The 25754-nt window shown below is 34.1% G+C and overlaps 1 protein-coding gene across 10 annotated transcripts in view; it reads right to left on the minus strand.

Annotated features, from left to right (window-relative positions):
• Positions 1-25754, minus strand: part of KANSL1L (KAT8 regulatory NSL complex subunit 1 like) — a 141763-nt gene that overhangs the window by 75322 nt on the left and 40687 nt on the right. For all 10 annotated transcript variants that reach the window (XM_045481076.1, XM_045481081.1, XM_045481083.1 and 7 more), the window contains 2 exons: positions 16710-16907; positions 12794-12915 (listed from right to left, as the gene is read on the minus strand). In XM_045481076.1, the coding sequence (XP_045337032.1) occupies positions 12794-12915; positions 16710-16907 (320 nt within the window). The remainder of the gene's footprint in view (positions 1-12793; positions 12916-16709; positions 16908-25754) is intronic.

A 25754-nucleotide genomic window follows, 5' to 3' on the forward strand; every position in this document is an offset into this window, starting at 1 on the left:
GCCACCCAGGCACCCACCCTTTAAGATTTTGTTTTTAAGTAATCTCTATACCCAATGTGGAGCTTGAACTTATAACCACGAGATCAAGAACTGCATGCTCTCCCAACTGAGCCAGACAGGTGCCCTTGTATTAGAGAATTCTAATAGACTTTTAAATGACTACTTGAGAGTGAGAGACTTAGGAGATAATTACCAAATGTAATATGGATTTTGTTTCAATCCTGATTCATAAACCATATTTTATTAACCATAAAAAGATAATTTTGAAGGAAATCTGAATATGAATAGAAATTTCACGATAGCAGCACATTATGGCTAATAATATAAAAATAATAAGCAGATGATAATACCATGGTGGGTATGTTAAAAAGAAGAGTTGGTTAAAGAAATAAATACACATAAGTATTTATAAGTTAAAATAACAATCAATACAATTTGATTTTTAAAAATTCACAGAAAACAATGTGTCAGGAAGGGAAATAGATGAAATGAATCAGGAAAATCTTGGGAATTTTTTTAAGTAAACTCTATCCCTGATGTGGGGCTTGAACTCACATCTCCAAGATCAAGAATCATATGCTCTACTGACTGAACCAGCCAGGTACCCCCAAAATCTTGGGAATTCTTAAACCTGGGGAATATGTGATTTCATTTTACTACGCTTTCTATATGTCAAACTTGTCCATAATAAAAGGTAGAGAGTAAAAGAGACAATTATAGTGCTATCTGCTATTTTTATCTCTGACTCAACTTCAAGTGGTACTTTTTTTTTTTTTTTTTTTAGTAATCGCTACGTCTAAATATGGAGCTCAAACTCACAACCTGAGATCAAGAATCCCATATCCTACTGACTGAGCCAGCCAGGTGCCCCTCAAATAGTACTTTGGTTTTAAGGGGTTTTCTGACTTATTTATTGAGAGAGAGAGAGTAGGCGAGGGGCAGAGAGAGAGAGAGAGCATGAGGGTGTGAGCAGGGGAGGGGCAGAGAGAGAGCAGGAGAGAGAGAATCCCAAGTAGGCTCTGCAGTGGCAGCGAGCTGAAAGGGTCGGATGCTTAACCAACTAAAGCACCCAGGCACCTCTCAAGTGGTGCTTTTTAAAGCATTAAGCAAAGAGACTATGAAACCAATGTGGTGGTTATATTTTTGTGAGAATTGAGACCTAAAGTTTGTCAAACATCTCGAGCTAATATATAGTTTGGGAGATACGGTTCAGATTCTTCAATATAATCTCTTAGCTGTTTTTCTGACATGTAATTTGTTTTAAAGTTTGAAATGGAGACTTTCTGTTTTACTAATTACTATTTTTCATTTTAAAGGAAAATTTGGAAATAGAAAAAAGTTGAAAAAGAATTTCAAAATCCCATCATCTAAACACAAATACAGCTTTCATTAAAATTATAACCTTCAAGTCTCTTTTTCTATGAAATGTTCCTATACAATGGTTTTGGTATCCTGATTCTTCCACGTAACATTCCAAACTAAACATGTTACCATATGATTTTTTAAATACATGATATTCCATCCACTAGTTATAACACTATTTAAACATTCCCTATAACATTAAGTTTTAGACTTGGAGGTAAAAAGAAGAATTTTTACAAAAGAAAATAACTCTTACTGTCATTACTTAAAAAACACAGCTGGGAAATTTTATTTCCTTATTGATGCCACACATTCTCTATAAAATCAGGTTTTAGAATTACAGGTAAGAAGGGGAAAGAAATGTTTTTACAAAAGAAAATAATTCCTACTGGCATTACTTAAAAAACACAGCTGGGAAATTTTATTTCCTTATTGATGTCACACATTCAGCTAATATGGATAATGTGTTGCTCATATGAATCCAAAATTATGTTGAAAATATCAGCCTAGAATATGCAGCTAAGAGGGTTTTCTGGTGAGAAGTAACTATTGAAGATACTATAAGTATAAAAGAATTACTTTCTATGTAATTAGTTTGCCAGTTTTACTGCAGTTTTTCAATTATGATACCCAATTAGAAGGAATGGTTGCATTTCATGAGATAATTACCATTAGTGGAAATAAATAGCATGGCAATGATTCATTGGAATTTAATTTCATATCATGTTCTGGGTCTCATTAAGGCAAAAGGAAGCAACAATAACAATAATAAAAATCTAGACATTACTTCAAATAGAAATTCACTTTCTCAGAGATAATAATACCCCATGGGGTAAACAAGGATTTATTTACATTTTATCTTCATTTTCGAGTAGGAGATCTAAAAACTAATAGCTATCTCTGATGATGATAAAATGTAATGCTTCATTTGTTTGAAGACTCAATCTTTTCAGTTTTCTCAGTTCCTGGTGACTCATCTTAGACCCTGTTGCCAAGATGAGTAAAGCTAAAAAAAACAATTCTAACTTCTGGGAGATACTGCCATTAAATAAGAGGTGGGGATTGGCAATCAATGAATAACAAGTGGGCAAACAGGTAGCCTGGAAAATAATTAACCAAGTGAATTTACTTTCGATATTGTGAGAGAACAGTTCAGTAGGATATTGTAAAAATGACCTGAAATGTCTTTTAAAAATTATATCAAACATTGAGCTAGCTCTATGTGATCCACTAAAAATTAATAAACAGAATAGTGGCCAACATTTAAAAATTCAAAACTTGAATTTCTTCTAAGCTAATTATAAACAAAAATTATGATATAATGTGATATAAAGCTGGAATAAGTATGCCTTATTAGAAGAAATAAGTGAAGTAATAATAATAATCTTCACTTATGAGATTACTTACTTGGCAACCCCAAGTAGCTAGAATATGGATGAAATCACAAAAGCTTTTTAAATAACAAAAAAACCTCACAGAAGTTCACTCCTGTTACTGTTAGGAGAGGCATTCTTTCTTACTAAGAAATGTCTCTTATAGTATAAATCGTTCTACCACTTTGGTTATCTACTTTTCTGGTCCAGAGTTAAGTTCGATGAGAGGAAACAGAACTGCAGGAGATAACCATGAGAGCAATAACTAAAGCATCAATCTGACAATGGGGGAGAAAAGACAAATAAGTACAATTTTTTTTTTTTGAGAGACAGAGAGAGAGAGAGAGAGCAAGCAGGGGAGAGGCAGAGAGAGGGAGACACAGAATCCAAAGCAGGCTCCAGGCTCTGAGCTGTCAGTACAGAACCCAATGCGGGGCTTGAACTCATAGACCAAGAGATCACGACCTGAGCCAAAGTCAGATGCTTAACAAACAGAGCCACCCAGGTGCCCCAGTACAAAATATTTTTTTATGGAATGCTGATTACCTGCAAGAAATCTTGAAAGACATTTCATTCATTCAACGAACATCTATTCTGCCCATTATGTGACTCTCACTGATCTAGATGCTAGGAAAATAGCAATTAATAACTCAGACTAAAAAAACTCCTGCTTTTATGGAGCTTATATTTTCTCATCCAAAAAGATAGACAATAAACAAGTAAAAAAAAAAAAAACCAAAAAAAAAAAGTAAAGCAAAACAATGTCACACTTGTTATTTCATTTGATCCTCACAACAATCCAGGAAGCAGACTTTTTTCTTTTGAACTGTGACTTAGAAAGTTGCCCAAGATCACAATGCTACCAAATGGCAGAGTTGGGATTGAGTCAGATTTGTCTGATTCCAAAGGTATATGCTTAACAATGAATTTTCTCATAGTACCGGATCAGAGTTTAAAATTATGCATTTATTTGAGTATTTGGTTGATGGCATTTTTCTTCAACTAGAGCCTATATTGTGAGGACAGAAGCCACATGTATTTTTATTCAACATGTATCCCCAGTGCCCAACCCAATGCCTAGCACACTGAGGTCACACAGTAGATATTTTGCGAACTACTAAGTGAATTCTTTTACAGATATACAACTATTAATCTCCATAGTCCCTGAGAATGTGGTCATAGTCATGAGCCTGAGTTATCAAAGAAAAACTGAATTCACCACAGTGTCATCCAAGAAAGGCAATATGCAATAAATTTTACTTCAAGAATTCTTGGCTTATTTGAAAGTTTCTAGCGTTTGAGTAGAATCCTCATTTCTCCCACTGTCCCGAGTACCTCTTTCATATTAACTTCTAGATTATGCTTTTAAGTTATGTTGAATAATTTGTCTCTATTCACTATGTCTCTTGATATAAGCTAACATAAAATGACTACATCCAAAGCAAATCACAAAGTCATGTGACAAAAAGACACATTTTAGGCTGTGTTGAAATCTTTACATTTTTATTGTTCATTTGTTTCAAAAAAAAAAAGAGTTCCTCAAAAATAAACATTTAATTGAAAAATATTAGTACTAGAAACTACTTTACAAATAGTTGTGTCCCAGTAAATTTAAAGAAATGAGCTATAAAGAGATTAACTGACTTGCTCAAGGTCACAAAATGTCTAAAACAAAAAGAATATATAAAAATGTATACTCTATACTCTCATAACCACAGGTTATCCCAAAAGAACTAAATTATAAAAAGCACTATTAACTGGTTAAAAATGAATACAAGTTAAAACTTTTTTAGGGGGGCAGGGAGAGATTAAATGTCCCAATATGATCTTTTGAGAAGGTATGTTTTATTTAATTTGAGAATAAAACCCAACACTATGTTTACCCTGAATTTTTACACACTTGGTTCAATTACAGGGTACCATACCCACCAGGCAGACCAAAGGTAGGACAGCAACTTATATCTCCCCAAGAGACATGATGGAGAAACAGATGATATCTCTGATTTCCAGTATCTATATGATGAGTGTCCAGTAACAGGTGGCCCTACATATGCCTTAAAATCCTTATCATAACCAAGACCACTTTGAAGTACTCTTTCAAAAAAGTAAGGATAGTTTTAAATCAATAACTAGTATAATGCCAGGATATAAAAGACATAACAGACTACCTATAATTTTAATATACAGTTTTAACATATAAAATATGTTCTTACATAAGAATATCAATGGTTAACATTATTTGGCTATTTCTTACATGCCAGGCATTGTTATAAGATTTCTGTATGTACTATCTTATTTAATTCTCATACAATCATGTACTATCTCTCAATATTTAACATTTACTGCAAGACATACCTTTAATTCTCAATGATCTGTTTTGTGGTATACTACATTTTAATAGACTAACATGTACCTTTTAAGATATGATTGTAAAAATTGGGTAGGAGTGGGAACTGAATAAGGGCCAAATGTTGTTAAGATTTTATAAAATTTTTGGAGCAGAAAGAATGTAAATATTTAGGCACCATTATAACTTTTAAGAACTATAAAGTAAACATATATCATTCATCACAGTAAATCACTAAATTTCCTATCATTTTTAAGTGTACCTTTTGCCTATATCTACATTCTGCAACTTCCTATTATTATACTGCTATTATTAGGTCTGATATTTGAATTAACTTACACATTTCAGTTGAGTATGCACCTCAAAATTCACAAGTGCCTATAAAAGAACTTTTCGATCAGAGGGACAATTAAAAATACACTACAGCTACATGTCCTTTTTATGTTTTTTAGGCATTCTTCATCTGCTTTCCATAAGTATATATGAATGCTTTCATTTAAAAAGAATGGATATCCTAGATTAAGACAGATTTGACAGATAAAGGGCAAAGGTTATAAAATCAATTAACTGGATCATTCTCAGGGTAAATGTCCGACTTCAGCTCAGGTCATGATCTCATGGTTCATAAGTTTGAGCCCTGCATCGGGCTGTGTGTTGACAGCTCAGAGCCTGGAGCCTGCTTCGGATTCTGTGTCCCTGTCTCTCTCTGCTCCTTCCCCACTCGTATTCTCTCTCTCTGTCTCAAAAATAATAAACATTAAAAAAAATTTTTTAATTGTTTTTTTAAACCTATTATGGCCACTGTGTTTTCTATTTATCATTTTTAAAGTGTATAATTTGTATCCTATTTTTCTGAACTTTTTGATTGTGAAATATGTTACCTATAGATAAAAAACATAAGATAAACATTTTATGTTAACTTATTAATATGAAGCAATGCCTCACCTACTCCTCCCTATTCCTCCTACTCCTGTCCCATAATCGTCACTCAGCCCAAGAAATGGAACATTACTGGCACCTATGAAGACTCCTCCCCCACCACGTGGACTTCCTCTTCATATTTAGCATAGAAAAATAAAAAGTTAAATCAAAATCAGTACTTTTACCAGTGCCCTGAATAATTCAAGGACTTGAGAACAACTTTAAACCATTTTCTTCCTCCTGACCTACATGCTATTGTTGCCACAGATTTTTTTTCTTTTTGGCCCCACTAGACATGTTTTACTACTGTTTGTTTAAATATACCCATATAATTATTTACCATTTCATCTGTTCTTCATTGTCTCTTGCATCTCCAATTACTCCTCTAGTATCATCACTTTCCACTGCCTGACGCACACCCTTTATGGTTATCATTATAATTAGAATTTACTAGTGACATACTCTTCAGTTTTGATTTGTCTGAGAACATTTGTGTTTCACACTCAGGCTTTCAAGATGTTTTCTCTGGGTATAAAATTTCTAGGCTGGCAGTTTGCTTTCAACTCACTGAAGATCCCCTTCCACTGCACTGTGGCTCTTATTCTTGAGAAGTCAGCTGTTAGTCCAACTGTGGCTTCAGTTAAGGTGATATCTTCCTCCTTCCCCCCTCCATTATTGCTTTCAAATGTTCCATTTGTCTTTGTTTTTTCCCCCATTTCCTCTGTTTCTATGGACAGATTTTTTTTTTTTATTTGTCCTGCTCAAGAATCTGTGTTTGGCTTCCTGAATTTGGTGTCATTCATCAGATCAGGTAATTTTTCAACCAAAACCTCTTCAAATATTGCTTCTGCTCCATTCTCTATCTCATCTTCAGGTCTCCATTTAAGACTTACTCAATATGTTTCACTTGTTTAAATGACTCTTTGTTATTTCCCACAGTTTTGTCTCTTTTCCTACAATCTGGAATTTTTCTTCTAATCTATCTTCTGTTATATGTTCTCTCTTCAATTGTGTCAATGTTGCCAAACTTATTTTTTTTTAATTTTTTAAATATTTATTTATCTTTGAGAGAGAGAGACACAGAGAGACATAGAGAAAGACAGAGAGAGACAGAGAGGGAGCAGGGGAGGGGCAGAGAGAGAGGAGACATAGAATCCTCTGGGATTCCAGGTTCTGGGTTCCAGGTTCTGAGCTGTCAACACAGAGCCCAATGTGGGGCTCAAACCCACGAGCCGTGAGATCAAGAGCTGAGCTGAAGTTGGATTTTTACCCGACTGAGCCACCCAGGTTCCCCAAACTTACTTAGTTCTTTCAGTATTTTTCAGAAGTTTTATTTGGACCTCTTTCAAATGTGCTACATAACTTTTATAGTTTCTTCCCTGCAGATATTTTCAAGCCTATCTTTTATTTCTAAAATCAGAAGCAGCACTATTTTCTAAAAATTATCAGGGTTTAATAATTCTGGTATCTGAGAACTTTGTAATCTGTTTTTGCTGTTATTTTCCTTATTCTTACTCCTACTGATGTCCTTACATATTTGATTATATTTAACTGTGTGCTGATCACTGCCTTGAAAAATTATTCCTAAGGATTTTCTAGGGCTAAGAAGGTGTCTTCTTCCAGTGAAGAAGTGAACCTACAATTGCCTCTGCCATCTACCTTGTAGTATGACCCATTCCAAAACCATTTTAAACTAGGGATTCCTTGGATCACTCATTAATACAAATTTGAACTAAAAATCAATGTGCAAGTCCCCGCCATGGTCAGGCTATCTCAAAGACAGATAAGTTTTGTTTTGTTTCTGTTCTGCTCGGGACCAGGGCAACTCTCCCCCATGGTGCCCTATGTGGGGAAGGGGAAACAGTTTTCTTCCTGAGTTGCGTTTACTCTGAGGCTGTAAACCATGGAGGAAGATTTCATTTCATCTCCCTATCAGAGGCAAGGTTTTGATTTATCTTCCTCTCACCCCACAAGCTATTAAAACTTCACTTGATTTTTGATTTGGCTTTGATTTCTCTTTATCCCTCCACAAAGCTATCAAAACTCAATTTTGTCAGAATTTGTCCTCAGACAATAGTAGATGCTGAGCTTTGCTTACTTTTCTGGTTTCTTGCTTTTTCTTAGCTTTTGGCTTAGAAATATCATTAACATTCACTAATTTCTCATTTTCAAAATACCTAATAAAATATTCTTATTCAATCCAACAATTCCACCTCTGGATATATGTCCAAAAAATTAAAAAGCAAGGACTCAAATGAAAACGAAAAAAAAAAAGGCAAGGAATCAAACACATATTTCTATACTCATGTTCATAGCAGCATTATCCCCAATAGCCAAAAGGTGCAAGCAACCCATATGTTCACCCAGATATCAATGGACTAAAAAAAAGTATTCTATACACAAAATAGAATATTATTCAATCTTAAAAAGGGAATGTTGACACATGTCACAATATGGATGAATCTTGATGACCTTATGCTAAATGAAATCACCCAGTCACAAAAGGACAAATACTGTAGGACTACGTGAGATATCCAAAGTAGTCAAATTCACAGAGACACAAAGCAGAGTGGTGGTTGCCAAGGACTGGAAAGAAGGAAGAATGGGATGTTACTCTTTAATGGGTATGGAGTTTCAGTTTAGAAAGATGAAAAAAAACTTCTGGAGATGGATGATGGTGATTGTTGCACAACAATGAATGTACTTAACTGCCATTAAACATAAAAATGGTTGCAATGGTAAATTCTATGTTGTATACATTTTATTAGGATTTTATTTTTTAATATTTTTAATGTTTATTTTTGAGACAGAGAGAGAGAGAGAGACAGAGACCGAGACAGAGTGTGAGCTGGGGAGGGGCAGAGAGAGAGGGAGACACAGAATCCCAAGCAGGATCCAGGCTCTGTCTGAGCTGTCAGCATAGAGCCCGACACAGGGCTCGAACTCACAGACCTCGAGATCACAACCTGAGCTGAAGTTGGATGCTTAACTGACTGAGCCACCCAGGTGCCCCTGTTTTATCAGGATTTTAAAAGTTCTTATTCAAATGATTAATTTTCTTACCTTCGCATTTACTGAAATACATAAAATGAATAGTATTTATATGTTTAAAAGGGACATCTTCAGAAAGTACTTTCTAGTTAAGTGTCAAGTTTGAATAACATTAAATTAATTAAGTCCTTATTCATGAAAACCTTTGAGTTTTAAAGATTTTTTTTTCACATTTTACATGTGAAGAAAAAAATAACAACAATGCTGAAAAATGACAAAGATATAAGAACTAAATTTAGGCCTCATTCGGCATTTATTTACTTCCAGGATCAAAAGGCTCATAAATAGATAAATTTCACCTTCCTTCAATACAGATATCTTTAAACCAAAGTTTTTTCATGTATTACTGTAATATAAAATTGTGTGTCCAATTAATTTTCTAAATCTATGGTAATATTCTCAAATGTGAGTACTAAAATAATCTGTTAAATTTATAGAATTACACGATTATGCATTTGCTTATTTTATAAAAAGTTCAATTACAGATGCTTTTAAATTCTTACTAGTTCTACAAATATCAATTAAGTATTTTTTGCAATATAGCTAAAGGGTTAACAAAAAAAAGAAAACAACTTAGAAACCACAAAACATCATTTTCCAGGGGTAGGCTGTTCATGCTACAAAAAAAGGAGGAGGGCCAGAAAGGGAAATGAAGAGAAGAGAAATGTTTGGTCAATGTCTATCCAAACCTTTACCTAACTCCTATAGCTCCCTTTGCCACTCGTGGCTAGTCACTTTATATAAACAACTGTGACTTCATCCATTTTAATCTCTGTCATGCCACTCTCTAGGAACACATGTATTTCCACCTGTTTAAAGGCCCCTCCATAACTTTATGATATGTATTCCTATAGTTACCATCTCTAGCTCTTTTCCTTCACTTTAATAAAGATACTTACATTTCTTCCATTTTAAAAACAAAATACCTTTCTTGGCCTTGTACATCCATTTTATTTTGGCCTTTACAGCAAGCAATTTTGAAAATGTAACCTTGACTCCATTGTACTTCATCTCCAATTCTCTTACTAGCTCACGCTTGTCTCTCTCCAGCATGCCACTACACTGCTTGTGCTAAGGTCTCAATTTATAACTGACAAAGCCAAGAGACATTTTTTAGTACCTCCCTTTGGCATGTGAGACAACAATCACAAACCCTCAAAACTTTCTACTTTTCCTTCAGAGTTATTACTCTGTTATCTGCAATATGTTCCAGTTTCTGTGTTCCTGGTTAAATAGACTTGTACATTATGGTATATATTTATCACAAACAGAATTTTTACAAAAAATTTAATGAAACCAAAAGTATCCCCCAAATCTTTTGTTTCACACAGCAGTTTGCTGGTTATGTGGTAACAAAGCATTTAAAAACAGTTAATAAACTTAAACATAAATTATACATTTTAAACAAAATCTCTAATATTCTAAATTTGCTTACCTTCTCTTTAAATGAAAGGTGGCTATATTACATTTTCTTTTCTTTTCTTTTCTTTTTTTTCAACGTTTATTTATTTTTGGGACAGAGAGAGACAGAGCATGAACGGGGGAGGGGCAGAGAGAGAGGGAGACACAGAATCGGAAACAGGCTCCAGGCTCTGAGCCATCAGCCCAGAGCCCGACGCGGGGCTCGAACTCACGGACCGCGAGATCGTGACCTGGCTGACGTCAGACGCTCAACCGACTGCGCCACCCAGGCGCCCCTATATTACATTTTCTAGCAAATGTTATAAAATCTTTTCTTCACAAGAAATGTATTTTGACAACAAATGTGAGAATGTTTTTTGAAAGGAACTCATGTTATATAGAAAGCATTTTGAAAAAATGCTGATTATTGTCAAAAACAAATGAATTAGTAAAATTAATAAAACTAATGAAAACACTTACATATCAGCATACTTCAAAAAGTTGGAGAGCAAACTTTAATCTGGTCTTAAATCTATCAAACAAAGAATTTAAGTAGATTTTGAACCTGTTATAAACTTTTTTTTTCCTTTTTTTAGTTTTCCCCCCAGGCCCCTTCCTAAACTTTCAAAAACAAACTTTCCAATTAATTTGTAGGAATAAATACCTGAGATCAGGAAAGATGGCAATTACTAGCAGATGTCAACAAGAACCTCTGAACTATCAGTAGACAGAATTGAAAAAGTATCATGACTTAGTAAATAAAGCCCATGTTATACCTCTTTCATTTGGAACCATGTTATCTTTATGAGCTATCTTTTCAACTATGACAGCTATTAAAATCAAATATTCAAACAACTTCACACAATTCCTTTATTATTACATATTTTAAATTATTATGTTTCACCTATGAGACTGCAAGTTAGCTAAAAGTGGAGACTGTCTTCTTCATCTTTGTAACCTATAACTTTGACTATATGACATACAGCAAATAGTTATGCAATATGCTGTGTGAATGAATAACGAAAAATATAGGCAAGTACATTAAAGTGAAAATATGTACACACATGCATATTTATGTAATAGTGTAATACCTGGTTAGGTAAACAAGTGTTACCTAAAATGGGCATGGCCACAAATCACAATGTTTGCACACCAATTTAATGGTATTTAATGGCTCAACTTGTAATTATGACTTTCTTTTTGTTTTTGTAATTATGACTTCCTTAATTAGCATATGTTCTCATAAATGAAGATATCAGAGTTGTCCTACACAATATGTGAGAATCTGCTTTCAAAGTGAATCATCAGTGATATAAAGAATGAATATATAAAATCAGCAAAAATAAAGTGAAACCAACAGAAGAACTTTTTCTGTAACACAACAATAAAAGACTCAGCACAAATGAAATAGTGAAAGTATCAAAACTTAGATTTTCAAAATAACAAATTAGAAATAAAACCCAAATAACACTATATTTAAGACTCAGTTTATATCCACTAATCTCATTAAGAATGTGATAGCTACTGTGCATCATTTTTACCACGGTACAAATGTTCCTTTCATGCCATATTAAACAAAATTTAACAATAAATCATATAATTATTAATATAAATATTTCCCAATACTAAATTATACTCAGTCCTCTATGGTAGTTAAAGGAGCCCACATTACAATTTTATTTGAAAAAAATTAGATGTTCACACAAAATAATATTCTATTAGCATCTTTAATTCTAATTGAATCTTTAAAAGAGAAAAATAAGGAAAATAAAAGAGAACAAAAGCTGTTCCCAAAAAAGAATTATGATCCCATATATATGTAATTGTGTATCTGCTGATAAACGTAATAAATTGCTAATGATTACAGGAATTTTTGTATTAACTACATTCAGAAAAAATTTTTTTCCTTATAAAAGCTGAGATACAGATTAAGTGAAACTTAAACTGAATTTTGCGGATGAAATCTATCCATCTTCTGTGTCCAAAATATATCTAGCGTCTTTTTTCTTAAAATGCATTGAAAAGGCCATATAGAGCTACAGAATAGAAAATGTACAAAATGGAACGTGTGTTAAATAAAGCAGTACTTCTTTAACAAAGGGTATCGCAGTTTTTCTTTTTCAGAAACATTAAACATCCTGGAAAACTTTCTCCCTCGTTCTAAGGTTTATAGTAATCTTAATTATGTAAGTTTGATGCTATCTAAAAATGTATCCATGTTCTATTGATTGTACTCTAATAGTGCTTAAGAAGAAAAAAGCAGCTATACTACTTAAAAGATCAAAAATAAAATCACCAAAGTCAAATTTAGAAACCAAACTATCTCACTGATACCTACCTCCTGGAAATGCCATTCGCTAGACATTTATGGCTACAGGATTTGGAGGATAGGGGTGATGAAGTTGGGGACAAGTTGAGAGGGGCAATCAGACTGTTGATGATTTCCGTCAACTGTGCACTCTGCAAGAAAACAAGTAACCTTTTACTACTGCTAAGCAAGACATGTGAGTTAAGTCTCACACCTTTAGCACCTACTAAATGCTTGACTTTTCATGAAACAAGTAAATGCTTGTATTTTAGTAAATATTTTAATCTCCAAAGATGATTTATGTCACTACTAATTATTCCATTTATTATAAGTATGTTCACATTTTAAAGTAGTTCTTTACCATATCCATTTTTGTTACAGGTCATTTATCTACTCATCCTATCCTCTTAAAACATTTGAATTTAGCTAATAGCATCTACAAAATATTTCCTTTGAGGCAGCCAAGTTAATAATAACAAAGTCATAGCTATAATTTATGAAGTGCCTACTACGTGCCAGGCACTATACAAAGCACCAAACAGATTATTTCTAATCTTTACAATTAACCTGCAAAGTAATTAGTATTAGAACTACTGATATTACTATTAAAATCAACTACAGCTGAGGAAATTGAAGCTTGAGCAAGGATTATAAAGTTGGTAAGAAATTCAGGCTTGAATCCAATGCCACACTGTTTCTCAATATTTTTCCTAATTCAAAAATATCAGGGTTTTTTTAGGTACTCCAAATTTTCATTGACCCTTACTCCAAATTTAATATACATAATATATTTGTAATACGTAATAAATATTAAATTATCCTAAAACAATAACCTACAACAATTACAATAAACATAGGCCACGTCAGTGGAAACAGTACGTTTCTAAGAAGAATGACAACTATTTTCATTACATATGTAATCTGTGCTTATTGTAGAAAAAGGGAAAGTATAGAGGGGCTTAAAAAGGGAAAAGAAAGTCCCCTGCATTCATATTTCACAGAGTAAAAACACTGCTAATATCTTGGTATATATCCATCCCTCTAGACTAAGTTTTCTGAGTATATGTGAGTATATACAACACGCATACATACACACACACACACACACACACACACACACACACACACACAGTTCTAATTTAATCGTGTCACATCAATTTTCTAAAACCTGGTTTTCTCACTTACTAATGTATGATTTTATTGTTTTAAATATGTAGACCTGTGTCACCATTTTTATTAACTGAAAGATATTCCATTACAAAATAGAGGGGCACATAAAATAATTATTTTAAATTTTTCATTTATATGAAATAACATACTATTAGAAATAATGAGACTAAAGAATATAATAGAACTAAATCTAATATTTGAATTCTTCAAAAAATCTTTGAAAAGGACCCTGAAATTTTTTTACCATTTATTTTCTTGAAAAGTAATACATACCAAATGACTTCATTTTAAAAATTATCACTGATTTTTCAATTAAAGCTCATTTTCAAAATCAGTACAAATACAGTCTTTATCCACTTGGTAAGCATTCATTAGTTTAGTCATACAAAGAAATTTATAAAGTATCCCATATTTTTCAGTCCAAAACACTGATACACTCTTTTCAATGTTCCACTGCCAAAAATATCATTAAAAATCTTCTAAGCCCCTGGAGGTAACCGGTTAGGTACGTGTGAATAATTGGCTCAGAAGAACAGCATAACAACCAACTCAATCCAGCCCAATAAAAATCACAAATATCTGAGTCCATGTTTGGGATAAGAAATTCATAATAAAAATGAGAAAAAAGTAAAATTAGGAGAGGCATAATTTAAACTCTTAAGATAAAAACTAATCAACTCAAAGTTAAAACACTTACTAGCTATTGGATAACAAGGTTTTTAATGTAAATACACCAGTTTGAAATTTAAATTACCTAAAGTTCTAAAATAAAGTTACCTTTTAATTTATGAATAAAATACATTATCTAATAATGCAAGTATACATTAATATTATAGATCAGTAAGTTGCTTTTTAAAACTTGTATCAGTGTACAACTTAATAGTGCCTTTAGTATTTTAATTGCCGACTCTTTCATTGTTTTGAGATACATAAATAAATTTTGTTTGGGAAGCGAACATTTCTCTAATAAAATTAATTCAGGTAAGTCATCAATACAGGATCTATATTCAAGGTCCACTATAGTCAACAAACAGTTATATACCAACAGGTTATCTTAAGAAAACTATGTGTAGTATCAGGGTTGCCAGGCCTGCCACTTAATTCTCATCCCTCTTCAGCAGCATTTGTAAACAGTTTTTTAATTGGCCTATGAAAACATTATTAGCATATGTTTCAAGAGCAAATGACCTGTTCATAGGCAATTTACTAATGACCTCTACAAGAGATTGCTGGTGTCCCTTTCTGTATCCTTTTGCTCTACTCTTCCTCTACCGAAAGCCATTACCATTGTTCTCACAACTCCCGGTCCCCTTCTCTTCCAAAGCCTCTGGCATTCCTGTCAGCAATGGGGCCAAAAATAAACATGTGATACCCAGGGTCAACTTCATGGGTGAGCAACCTGAGCAGTCACACAAGGCTGCACTCAGAAGGGTGCCATGCTTGCTTAATGCCCTGCTGCTACTGACTTAAAACTCTTCAAAATTGTTTTTAACAAAGAGCTATGTGATTTCATGTCTCACTAGACCCTGTAAATTAGCCCATTCTGATATTAATAACTCAGGTCTAACAAAACAAATCGGTGCTAACAAGGAGGAAAAAAAAATATTAAAAGAATCTCTTTTCAAAGGATAAATAATGAACTACAGGTAAAAAAAAAAATAAAAACGAAAACAAAAAAACAGAAGACCTGACTGACCAAGCAAGTACATTATTCTGGAGTGAGAAATAATTAGGGCCAAACTGAAAGGGTAGTGATCCTATGGGATGAGAGAGAAAAGAGAGTGAAGTGGGAACATAAGCAACAGTACTGAAAACACCACCTATGTGGTAAAGTGCATTCCAATTTAATCAGATGATTATAACTTTCTGAATTACAAAATAGTCATAAAAGTAGTTTGATTATGCAATTCTGCAATTAAGGAAAACTCCAGGCAACTGTAAATGCAACAAATATGGGGGAAGAGGCGTTGCACCATACCCTGATTTACCGGAAATAAAATAGTAGTAACCTAATACTAAATTATTTCACAATATATGTCAGAAAAACTTAGAAAAATTAGATGTGGGCAGGCATGAATCCACATTATCCACTGGAACAAGGTAATCATGCAGCTGTGATCCCAACTGGGTAGATTCCAGCAGATTCAGATCAGCTGCAAGTTAACAAACTCCTAGAAAGTCAGGTTTGTTCAAAAGCCACCAACGTCTAAATAAAAATAAATGGTATGATTTTAAAGGGTAGATACAGGAAAAAATAATTAGACTTCTAGAGTCAACCATAATAGAATTTAAATATCAGGAAAGGCTTTAGAATCAAAGTAATTTGTTAGGGGCTAATTTGCCATTTATTTACATGACCTTTTTTAAATAAAGGAACTCATATTCTGATATCTTTCATTAAAAATTTCTATCAATAAATTGATCAAACAACTATTCAGATTCAGATCTATTAAGTGGTATCACTCCTCTTTCCCCAGGAAAGAAAAGTCCAATGATGAGCAATTTTGTTAGAAAAAAAGATTTTCCAATCCTTGCATAAATGAGTTATCCTATGGCTATGTACTAATACTTTGTATACAATATGTAAATAATCTTAATTCTATCAATATTATAAGAGAGACCAGTCACATACTAAATATCTTAACTATATTTAATGTCAAATGGCAAACTTTAATAACCAAGATCCCAAGCAGACACACAGGTTTATTTGAAGAGTTCATAAAATTGATTAAAAGTCATTTCGTGCCACTCCCATCTTACTCTTACTTCACATTACCTGTTTTTCTATGTTGCGAAGAAGAAGTGTAGGACTACTTGGTGACATTTCAAAATCTTGTTCTGGTAAAGGATCTTGACTCTCTTGGGGAATCTGGGGATTCCCTGTCGTATTTAATGAAGCCGCTTGGTCAGCAAATTGTATTTGTTTTTTCAGAATGTCTTTTGGAAGCTGACATTCTTCTAGGATCACTATCCCCTAGGCAAACAGCAATTAAAGAGTTGAAATGAAAACAAACTGACTGCTAAATCAATTTTAATGTTACAATGCACATGAAACCATGCTTCTCATTATTGCTTGGAAATCAGAAAGCACACTTGAAAGTACAGTCTAACTGTAAAAACTTGGCTGATTTAAAACGTGTAGCTAAAATAAAATGTATGTCTTAAGGGTTAGGTTTGTGAAATATTGTCATAAATTGTATACATGCAATTATTTTTTCCTTTTATTGGTTTTAGTTATTAGCAGTAAAAAGCATGACACATTTAAAATAAAGGCTTATACATAGAATATGAATATTTCACACTGAAATTTGGAACACTTCCTGATACAGTCTTCGAGTATTTTGGTAGCTAGCATTTCCATTTGAGTTTTATATTTGAGTACTCCCAGCTTCATAAATTAAAGTACCAAACTTACAAGCATCCAAACAACATTCTGACTTTGTACTAACTTCTTTCCGAGCACTCTAAGGAGTTCCAACTCTGCTGCTGCCAGCAAGCAACAAAGGGCAGGACTGCACTATTGAGAAAAAGTACTCTCGAGGCCACACTAGTGCTTACTAGGTAGATGAGTTAATAATACAGGCACAAGTTTTCAACTGTGCTGTGGTATTTTCTGAAATGTAAGAAACTAGAAGAAAGAGTAGGGATCTAGCTGCCTCTGTCCTCCCTGCCTACCATTCACACACACACGTATACTTACTCACAACTGGCTTGCTAAATATTCTCCCATATTCCCCAGATTCTTCACTCCAACTGTTCTCACCCTTAGGCCCTCAATGGCAATGAAGACAGAAGAGAAAGGGGAAAAAGAATGCACAGAGATGATCTCAACAGTTTCATAATCAGTTCTCACCGCAAAACTTTTTCCCTCCCTACCGCTTCTACCACTTCCCCCCCTGCAAAGAATAATATATATTTTCACATAATGTATAAATGTGTGTGTATATGGTTGTATATATGTATACTTGTATATTAATGGTTGTATACACACACACAAAGAAACACACACACACATATGTGGTTGTTTTGCAAAATGCCAATAAGCTCCTAATAGGCTAGTTAGATAAGTATTAAATGGCTATGTGGCTGAAATATTCTTGTAATGAAAAGCCAACTAAAACACTAATATAAGTACAGTAGTTCATGATGGAAATTTTTTTTTTTTTAATTTTTTTTTCAACGTTTATTTATTTTTGGGACAGAGAGAGACAGAGCATGAACGGGGGAGGGGCAGAGAGAGAGGGAGACACAGAATCGGAAACAGGCTCCAGGCTCTGAGCCATCAGCCCAGAGCCCGACGCGGGGCTCGAACTCACGGACCGCGAGATCGTGACCTGGCTGAAGTCGGACGCTTAACCGACTGCGCCACCCAGGCGCCCCCATGATGGAAATTTAAAAAAAAAACTGTATAGGCCAGCTTATATCCTGTATAAGTGCTATTTATAGGATGGAAGCAGCCTATAAATTACAATGTTATATACGGATAGTTTCAATTTACACCTTAACTTGGAGCATATATCACTGTAGCATGAACACATTCAGGTATGGTATCAAACATACATTTTATTATTTTGTAGCAATATATTACCACTGATGTGTGGTAAAAGTAACAAGTAAGTTATTATCATTATTTTTAAACTACACTTCCAACAGTGCTAGTAACTTTTACAAAGAGAAGGAGATCCAGTTGTTGATCCCATCTCAATAACTATTGTCCTAGAATGCACAGATATGGCTATCAAGAAATCTGAAGAAATATATTTTTTAAAAATTTTTGTTTCATTTGATATTTTTAAAGTTAAAGTAGACTTGATAGAGGATCATCAATCTCAAAAGCTCTTGACTTGATAGAGGATCATCAATCTCAAAAGCTCTTGACTGAAAGTATCTGGAATGTCATTCAAAATTTGTAAAAGCGTCTCACCAGATTTTTCAACAGTATCTGCTTGTAAAACAAATACAAATTTTCATCATATCAATTTAGCTATAATTCCCATTGGTTTGATTATTTTATGAGCCATTCTGCTGTGAATTAGCCTCTTTTCATAACCCTAATAATCTTGTACATATGGAAAAACTGATCCTGAATTTCAAAAGATCAATTTTTGAACCTTTAGAATACTACCTATTTAGAAGTAGGAAACTTGCTACAATTAGTTCAATGAAAAGTAATATTTTAAAAATTCAACCAGGAAGACATCTGTAATAAGGTCATAATCTATTGTTTTCCCCCTTAAACTGTTGCCCTGGACAAAACTCTCACAATGGCCAAGAATAGAGTAAAAAGGGAAGAAGATTATATGCTTTGAAGACACTACAGAGATAGTTTCAGTTCTTAAAAATCAGGAAAAGAATACAGGTGTGTTGGGTCACCATGATGTACACTTAAATATCTTAAAATTTTGTCAATCATACCTGAATAAAGCTGAATTTTTAAAAAACTCAGAAAAAGAATAGTCTAATCATAGAGAAAACAAGGTAAATAACAAAGATATGAAATGTTTTAGTGGGATGAGTTGCAATGACTGAGACCCATGAAAACTCTAGCATAAGATGAAAGCAAGTCAACCTCACCAGAAGACAACTGTTCCTGATATGAACACTTGAAGAGATCCTTACCCAGCAACTAGGTTTAGTGAAAAAATAATTAATTGCTTCAACATCATCATCAGTATTTATATAAAGTCATGAAAGCTAAGGTTTTAAAAAAAAATTTAAATGAAAAATTTTAAATATACAAAATTACAATGTAAAATATAGGTAACAAACGAAATCTAAAAGAGAAAACATTTAATATAGGCTAACCAACTTCTCAACCAAGAAAAACTATTTTAATTTTTTTCTGAAAGTGATGAGAAGCTTCTGAAAGTGAAAGAAGCTACTTTCACTGTCAGTGAAAGCTGAAGCAAAGAAAAGGAGAAACATGGAAGTTGTAATGTGTTGACAAAGTGTTGGAAGAACAAGGAAGGAATGTTGCTAACATGTGCTTTCTTCTTTCTAAAAATTTAGCAAAAGTTAGACTACCCCCAGTGTGTCAAAGAAGAGGCAAATGGCAGCTTAAAGACCTAAAACGTGGGGCGCCTGGGTGGCTCAGTCGGTTGGGCGTCCAACTTCGGCTCAGGTGGTGATCTTGCAGTCCGTGAGTTCAAGCCCCGCGTCGGGCTCTGTGCTGACAGCTCAGAGCCTGGAGCCTGTTTCAGATTCTGTGTCTCCCTTTCTCTGACCCTCCCCCGTTCATGCTCTGTCTCTCTCTGTCTCAAAAATAAATAAAAGTTAAAAAAAAAAAAAAAAAAAGACCTAAAATGTTTAGATCTACTAGTAGATCTCAGTGTTTCCTGAGCTGTTTAAACAGGATATTTACAAAAGAACATCTCTAGATCTCTTTCCCCTCCCCTTATCTCTAATTTAACTAAGAAAGGATTTTTTTTCACTTTCAAGGTAAGTTAAATAGAAAGTTCCTTCAAGATAACTTAGTCACATGCTTCTCAATTTTTTAATTACAGTAATTCAAGAAGCCAGAAGAGCAAAGAAAGTGCAGTTTTCTCTATTCAGTATAATAATTTAACTACACTACACATAAATAAGCAACTACACACCTTGATTTCCAAGAAATGTAAGAAGAAACTATTAAAAGAAATATTGTAGTGACTTTTCCATAAAGTAAACATTAACGTGATCCTTAAGAAAACAAAGGGCCAGATACACATCTAGCCTGAACTAAGAAAAATATAAATTATTAGTGGGAAGTTTAGATTTCTTTCCTAAAAATAATTTATCCCAATAGATGACATAATCAAAATTTAAAAATGTTTAAACAAGTATATAGCACTGTTTAGAACACACAAAACATTAAAACACCAGTGAACCAGACTATGTAGATTCAAGTATGAAACTTAGTAATCAATTTTACTAGGAATCTACTTTCTTGGAAATTTCATAATTGGTTTAAACTTGACTTGTTCTAAGAACTCTATTTACTATAAAAATGCCTGTGATATTATTTCCTTTAAAGAAAATGATCAGAAAGGATAAATTATCTGGTAATCTGAAAGAATTGGGAAATTACTGAAGGTTTCGGTGCAGACAGTTAAGAAACAGTAACGACTTCCATCAGGAAACTATTCTTGAACAAAATTCTCCCAAATCCAACAGAGAGAACAGGTAAGCCTAAGGGTTTAAAGTCTATCCTCCTATTCACCTTCCTACAGACAATCGACAAATTATGCAAGGAATTCAGTAACATTCATTCATTCATTCCTAGTTTCCTCTCCCATCCTTGCACAACTCATACTTTCTGCTCCTTTGAATTTTCATTCTACTTTGTAAATTCCAAAACATATCATGTTGTTTCATGCCATCAGACCTTCAAGGAATGCCCTTTTCCAGTTCCATTGGTTCAAGCAAACTATTTATCCTCCAAAACCATACTGAGGCATCACCTCTTTGCTGATGTTTTCTCTGACCTGCTAACCCCTAAATAAGAGTTATGCATTCTCTCTATGGTACTTCTATATCTTATTAAAAACATGTATCAGTGCACATATTACCTTATATTGCAATTAATTATTTACATGGTCTCTCTCCCCTACCAGAATGTAAACTCACGATAGTACCTAAAACTTACTAATCTTTATTTACATACAGACTCTTGGTACCGTTGGGCTAACCATATGAGTAAACAAGTCGTTAAGAGCTCTGATTCCTTTCCTTCTCAGCTTTTTCTTTTCAGACCAAAAACCATCAACCTTACAATATTATCTCCATAATGTCCACAGTTCCACTATGTAGAATACAGTTTCCCATAAAAACAAAGCTACAAAGAGATATTTAGCAATATTTAAATTAAATAGTACTTGATGGGATTGTATAAGAACTCCTCATATTATTATTTCAATGGAAAAACATACTTTGAGTTCCAAGCAAAAGCCTGTAATTTTGGGGGAAAAATTTTGGTTGGAATTAAAATAACATTTATATGTGTAATCATTTGTGTAATTTCACCCCCATTTGACCTAAACCCTAAAAATTTAAGAACTCTGTGCGTTTTGTTCTTCACTGTGTACCTTAAGCACATATTACGCTAATAAGTATACGTGAAAGCAAAGATGGGAAAGAATGAGGGAAAGGCAGAGGGAAAGCAGAAGATAAGGCAGGATGAAGAGATGAATGAATTTTATTTAAAAACTGATACAGGGGCGCCTGGGTGACTCAGTCAGTTAAGCATCCAACTTCAGCTCAGCTCATGCTCTCACAGTGCGTGAGTTCAAGCCCCACATCAGGCTTTCTGCTGTCAATGTAGAGCCTGCTTCGGATCCTTCCCCCCACCCCCCCACCACCCCTACCTCTCTTGTTCTTGTGCTCTCTCTCTCTCTCTCATAAATAAACATTAAAAAATAAGTTAAAAATAAATTTTTTAAAAAATAACAAAAACTAAAAATTGATACAATAACATAGCTTTAACTGCCATTTCTACTAAAGTAACTCCAAATCTGTATCTTCCTATAAACTCGCCTTTTCCAATAACTCATATTTCCAAGTCTTTCAGGACATCTCAACATGAGTTATCTGATAGAACTTTAAAGTCAATGTGTGAGAAAGCTTATTTTTATCAATTTTCCTATAAAACAAGCACTTTTCTCCAATAACTAATGGGGGAAGAGATAATGGTGATGGTTATACAACTACCTATTTGTCAAAATTCAGTGAATTGCTAAAAATGTGTCTTCTGAGAACAGATAAAATAGAAATAAATCCATAATTAGACACCTATTGGTAAAAACATGTAGACCATCAAATATACAAAAACAGCTTTTAAGTTACCAGACAGACTGCTCAGCAGAAAACAATGAAATAGGATCTTTAAAGGACGAAGGGAAAAGAACCATCATATTAGAATTTTATATCAACCTGAAGTATCATTGACAAGTGAGGGTAAAATGAAGGTGCTTTGAGATAGAAGCCACTAAAGAATGTATTTCAGCAAAATGTAAACCGAGAGAAAAGGGAATGTAGCAGAGACTACAACCATCTGTATCCATTTTCCTCTTCTTTTTAGAACCAAACTCCACACCTACTGGATTTTTAGCTAGGCCTACAACTTCTCATTGTAAGACTGTACTGTTCACCTTTCCCTGCTACATATCTAGCTGCAGCCATGTGCCTAAACCTAGGCCAATGAATGTGGGACAAAGTAGTGCAATTTCCAAGTCACCTCCAACTTGAAGACAAACAATGCTGCACTTCTCTTCTCACTTCCCAAGCGCCAGAATGAGGAGGTGACCACAACCCTGTTTAATAGTGCCATCACCACTACTCTAAAGGATAGCAGAGCAGCAAGACAGAAAAGACCAAGCTGCTCTACAGCCTGTATTCACTCCCTCGGTTATGAAGTGTTATGTATTGCATAAAGCTGCGATATTTCTCAGTTTCTTTGCTATAGCAGCTTAATCTGTAAACTAGCTTTATAGGGAGAACACAAAAGAAAAGTAAGCACATTTTTAATAAAATTAGTTAGAAACAGAATTAATTACCGACCGTAAAAAAGCAACTACGTTGAGTAGACATATGCAATGAGTAGTTAAATAACATTAGAATCCATGTTTTAAGTAAAAATATGAAATATTGAGTACTTTTAGTCATTGTTAGGATTATTTATAGTTAAGTATGTTAAAAATTGGGAGTAATAACAAAGAATAAACCAGTACTGCATAGCTTTTAAATCAGCATAGGGAAAAGAAAGGAATGAAGCAAATTCTACCAACCCAAAAAGGTGAAAAAACAACATATAGGGTGTCTTGAACCTGGGTGGCTGAGTGAGTTGAGAGCCCAACTCTTGATTTTAGCTTAGGTCAGGATCTCATGGTTCATGGGTTCAAGCTCCTAGTCAGGCTCTGTGCTGACAGCTGACAGTGTGGAGCCTGCTTAGGATTGTCTCTTTCCCTCTCTCTCTGCCCTTCCCCTGCTGGCACATGTGCTCTCATGAACTCTCTCTCTCTCTCTCAATATAAATAAATACACTTAAAAAAAAAAAAAAGAAAACAAGATATAAATACAAAGAGAGGAGAATAAGGGCAAATAAAAAATAAAAACCAATCAGAGTCGGTTTTTTAAAAAAAATTTTTAACGTTTATTTTTGAGAGAGACAGATAGAGTATGAACTGGAGAGGGGCAGAGAGAGAGGGAGACACAGAATCCGAGCTATCAGCACAGAGCCCAACGTGGGGCTCAAACTAACAAACCGTGAGAACATGACCTGAAGCAAAGTTGGCCACTTAACCCACTGAGCCACCCAGGCACCCCAGAGTCAATTTTTTAAATCTAGCTATTTATAGTTTATAAAAAGAAACACCTAGAATTATCAAAAATTTGTATCTACCAAGCAGCATTACTTCAAAATGTAAGAGGCAAAAACTAACAATTACCAGAAGAAACTGAAGAATTCACAATGAGAAATTTTAACAAATCTATATCATTAATGGAAAGATATAGAGGTATAAAGATATGGCAGATATATAAAGTCAACAAATTAACAAAGAATTCTATAATGAACACACAGAGAACATGCATTCTTTTCTATTATATATATATATTAAAATCGGAAAAAAACCACAACATGAGAGATGTGTAATATTCATAATTGACCACATTAGTCTCCAAAATTTAAAAATAATTCACGAACACATACCTCTACCAACCACCCTCCCCCCAAAAAAAGAGTGAATGCAAAAAATAAGTTAATTCTTAGACAAGAAACATTTGATGGTCAATTACACTGAGGTCCAAATCTCTATACTAAAGAAGAGTTAGATTAAAACAGTAATAAAATAATATTTCATACTCATTACACTGGAAAAATTAAGAGGTTAAAAATTATGAAATGTTTGGGGCGCCTGGGTGGCTCAGTCGGTTAGGTGGCCGACTTCAGCTCAGGTCATGATCTCGCGGTCCGTGAGTTCGAGCCCCGCGTCGGGCTCTGTGCTGACAGCTCAGAGCCTGTAGCCTGTTTCAGATTCTGTGTCTCCCTCTCTCTGACCCTCCCCCATTCATGCTCTGTCTCTCTCTGTCTCAAAAATAAATAAACGTTAAAAAAAAAATTAAAAAAAAATTATGAAATGTTGGCAAGGATGTGAAGAAATATGAGGTCTCATGCACTGCCATTGGGAAAATTCATTACCCAATCACATCAGTAAGTACAGGAAAGCTGAAGATAGCCAGGCCTAAGATCCAGCATTTCCACTTTTAGGCATATACCAAGAACTCTTTTTTGTTCACAAAAAAACACATAGAAGACAGTCATTACAGTATTGTTTTTACTGGCATAAAACTGAACAATGTATATGTCTATCAATAGAAAACAGGAGAAGAGATAAAACATTCCATTGTACTCATACAATTCCATCGCATGCATACAATTAAATAACATACAGGACCTATAAAATGTAAAATTTGTGCTGAGCAAAAACAAGCAGGTCACAAAAGAGTTTGTAGTATATATATCATTTATATAGACTTTAAAAACAGAAAACTTGGGGTGCCTGGGTGGCTCAGGTGGTTAAGCATCTGACTTCGGCTCAGGTCATGATACCGTGGTTCATGAGTTAGAGCCCCGCATCGGGCTGTGTGCTGACAGCTTGGAGCCTGGAGCCTGCTTCGGATTCTGTGTCTCCCTTTCTCTCTCTCTGCCCCCCCACCCCAGCTTGTGGTTTTTTTTTCTCTCTCTCTCATAAACAAAATTTTTTTTAAATAAATAAATAATTAAAAAAACATGGAAAATAGTAGTTGTAGACACAGACATCTATGTGTCAATAATATAAAAACATAC

The sequence above is a fragment of the Leopardus geoffroyi genome, chromosome C1 (genome assembly GCF_018350155.1).
Source record: "Leopardus geoffroyi isolate Oge1 chromosome C1, O.geoffroyi_Oge1_pat1.0, whole genome shotgun sequence".
NCBI classification, from domain to species: domain Eukaryota; kingdom Metazoa; phylum Chordata; class Mammalia; order Carnivora; family Felidae; genus Leopardus; species Leopardus geoffroyi.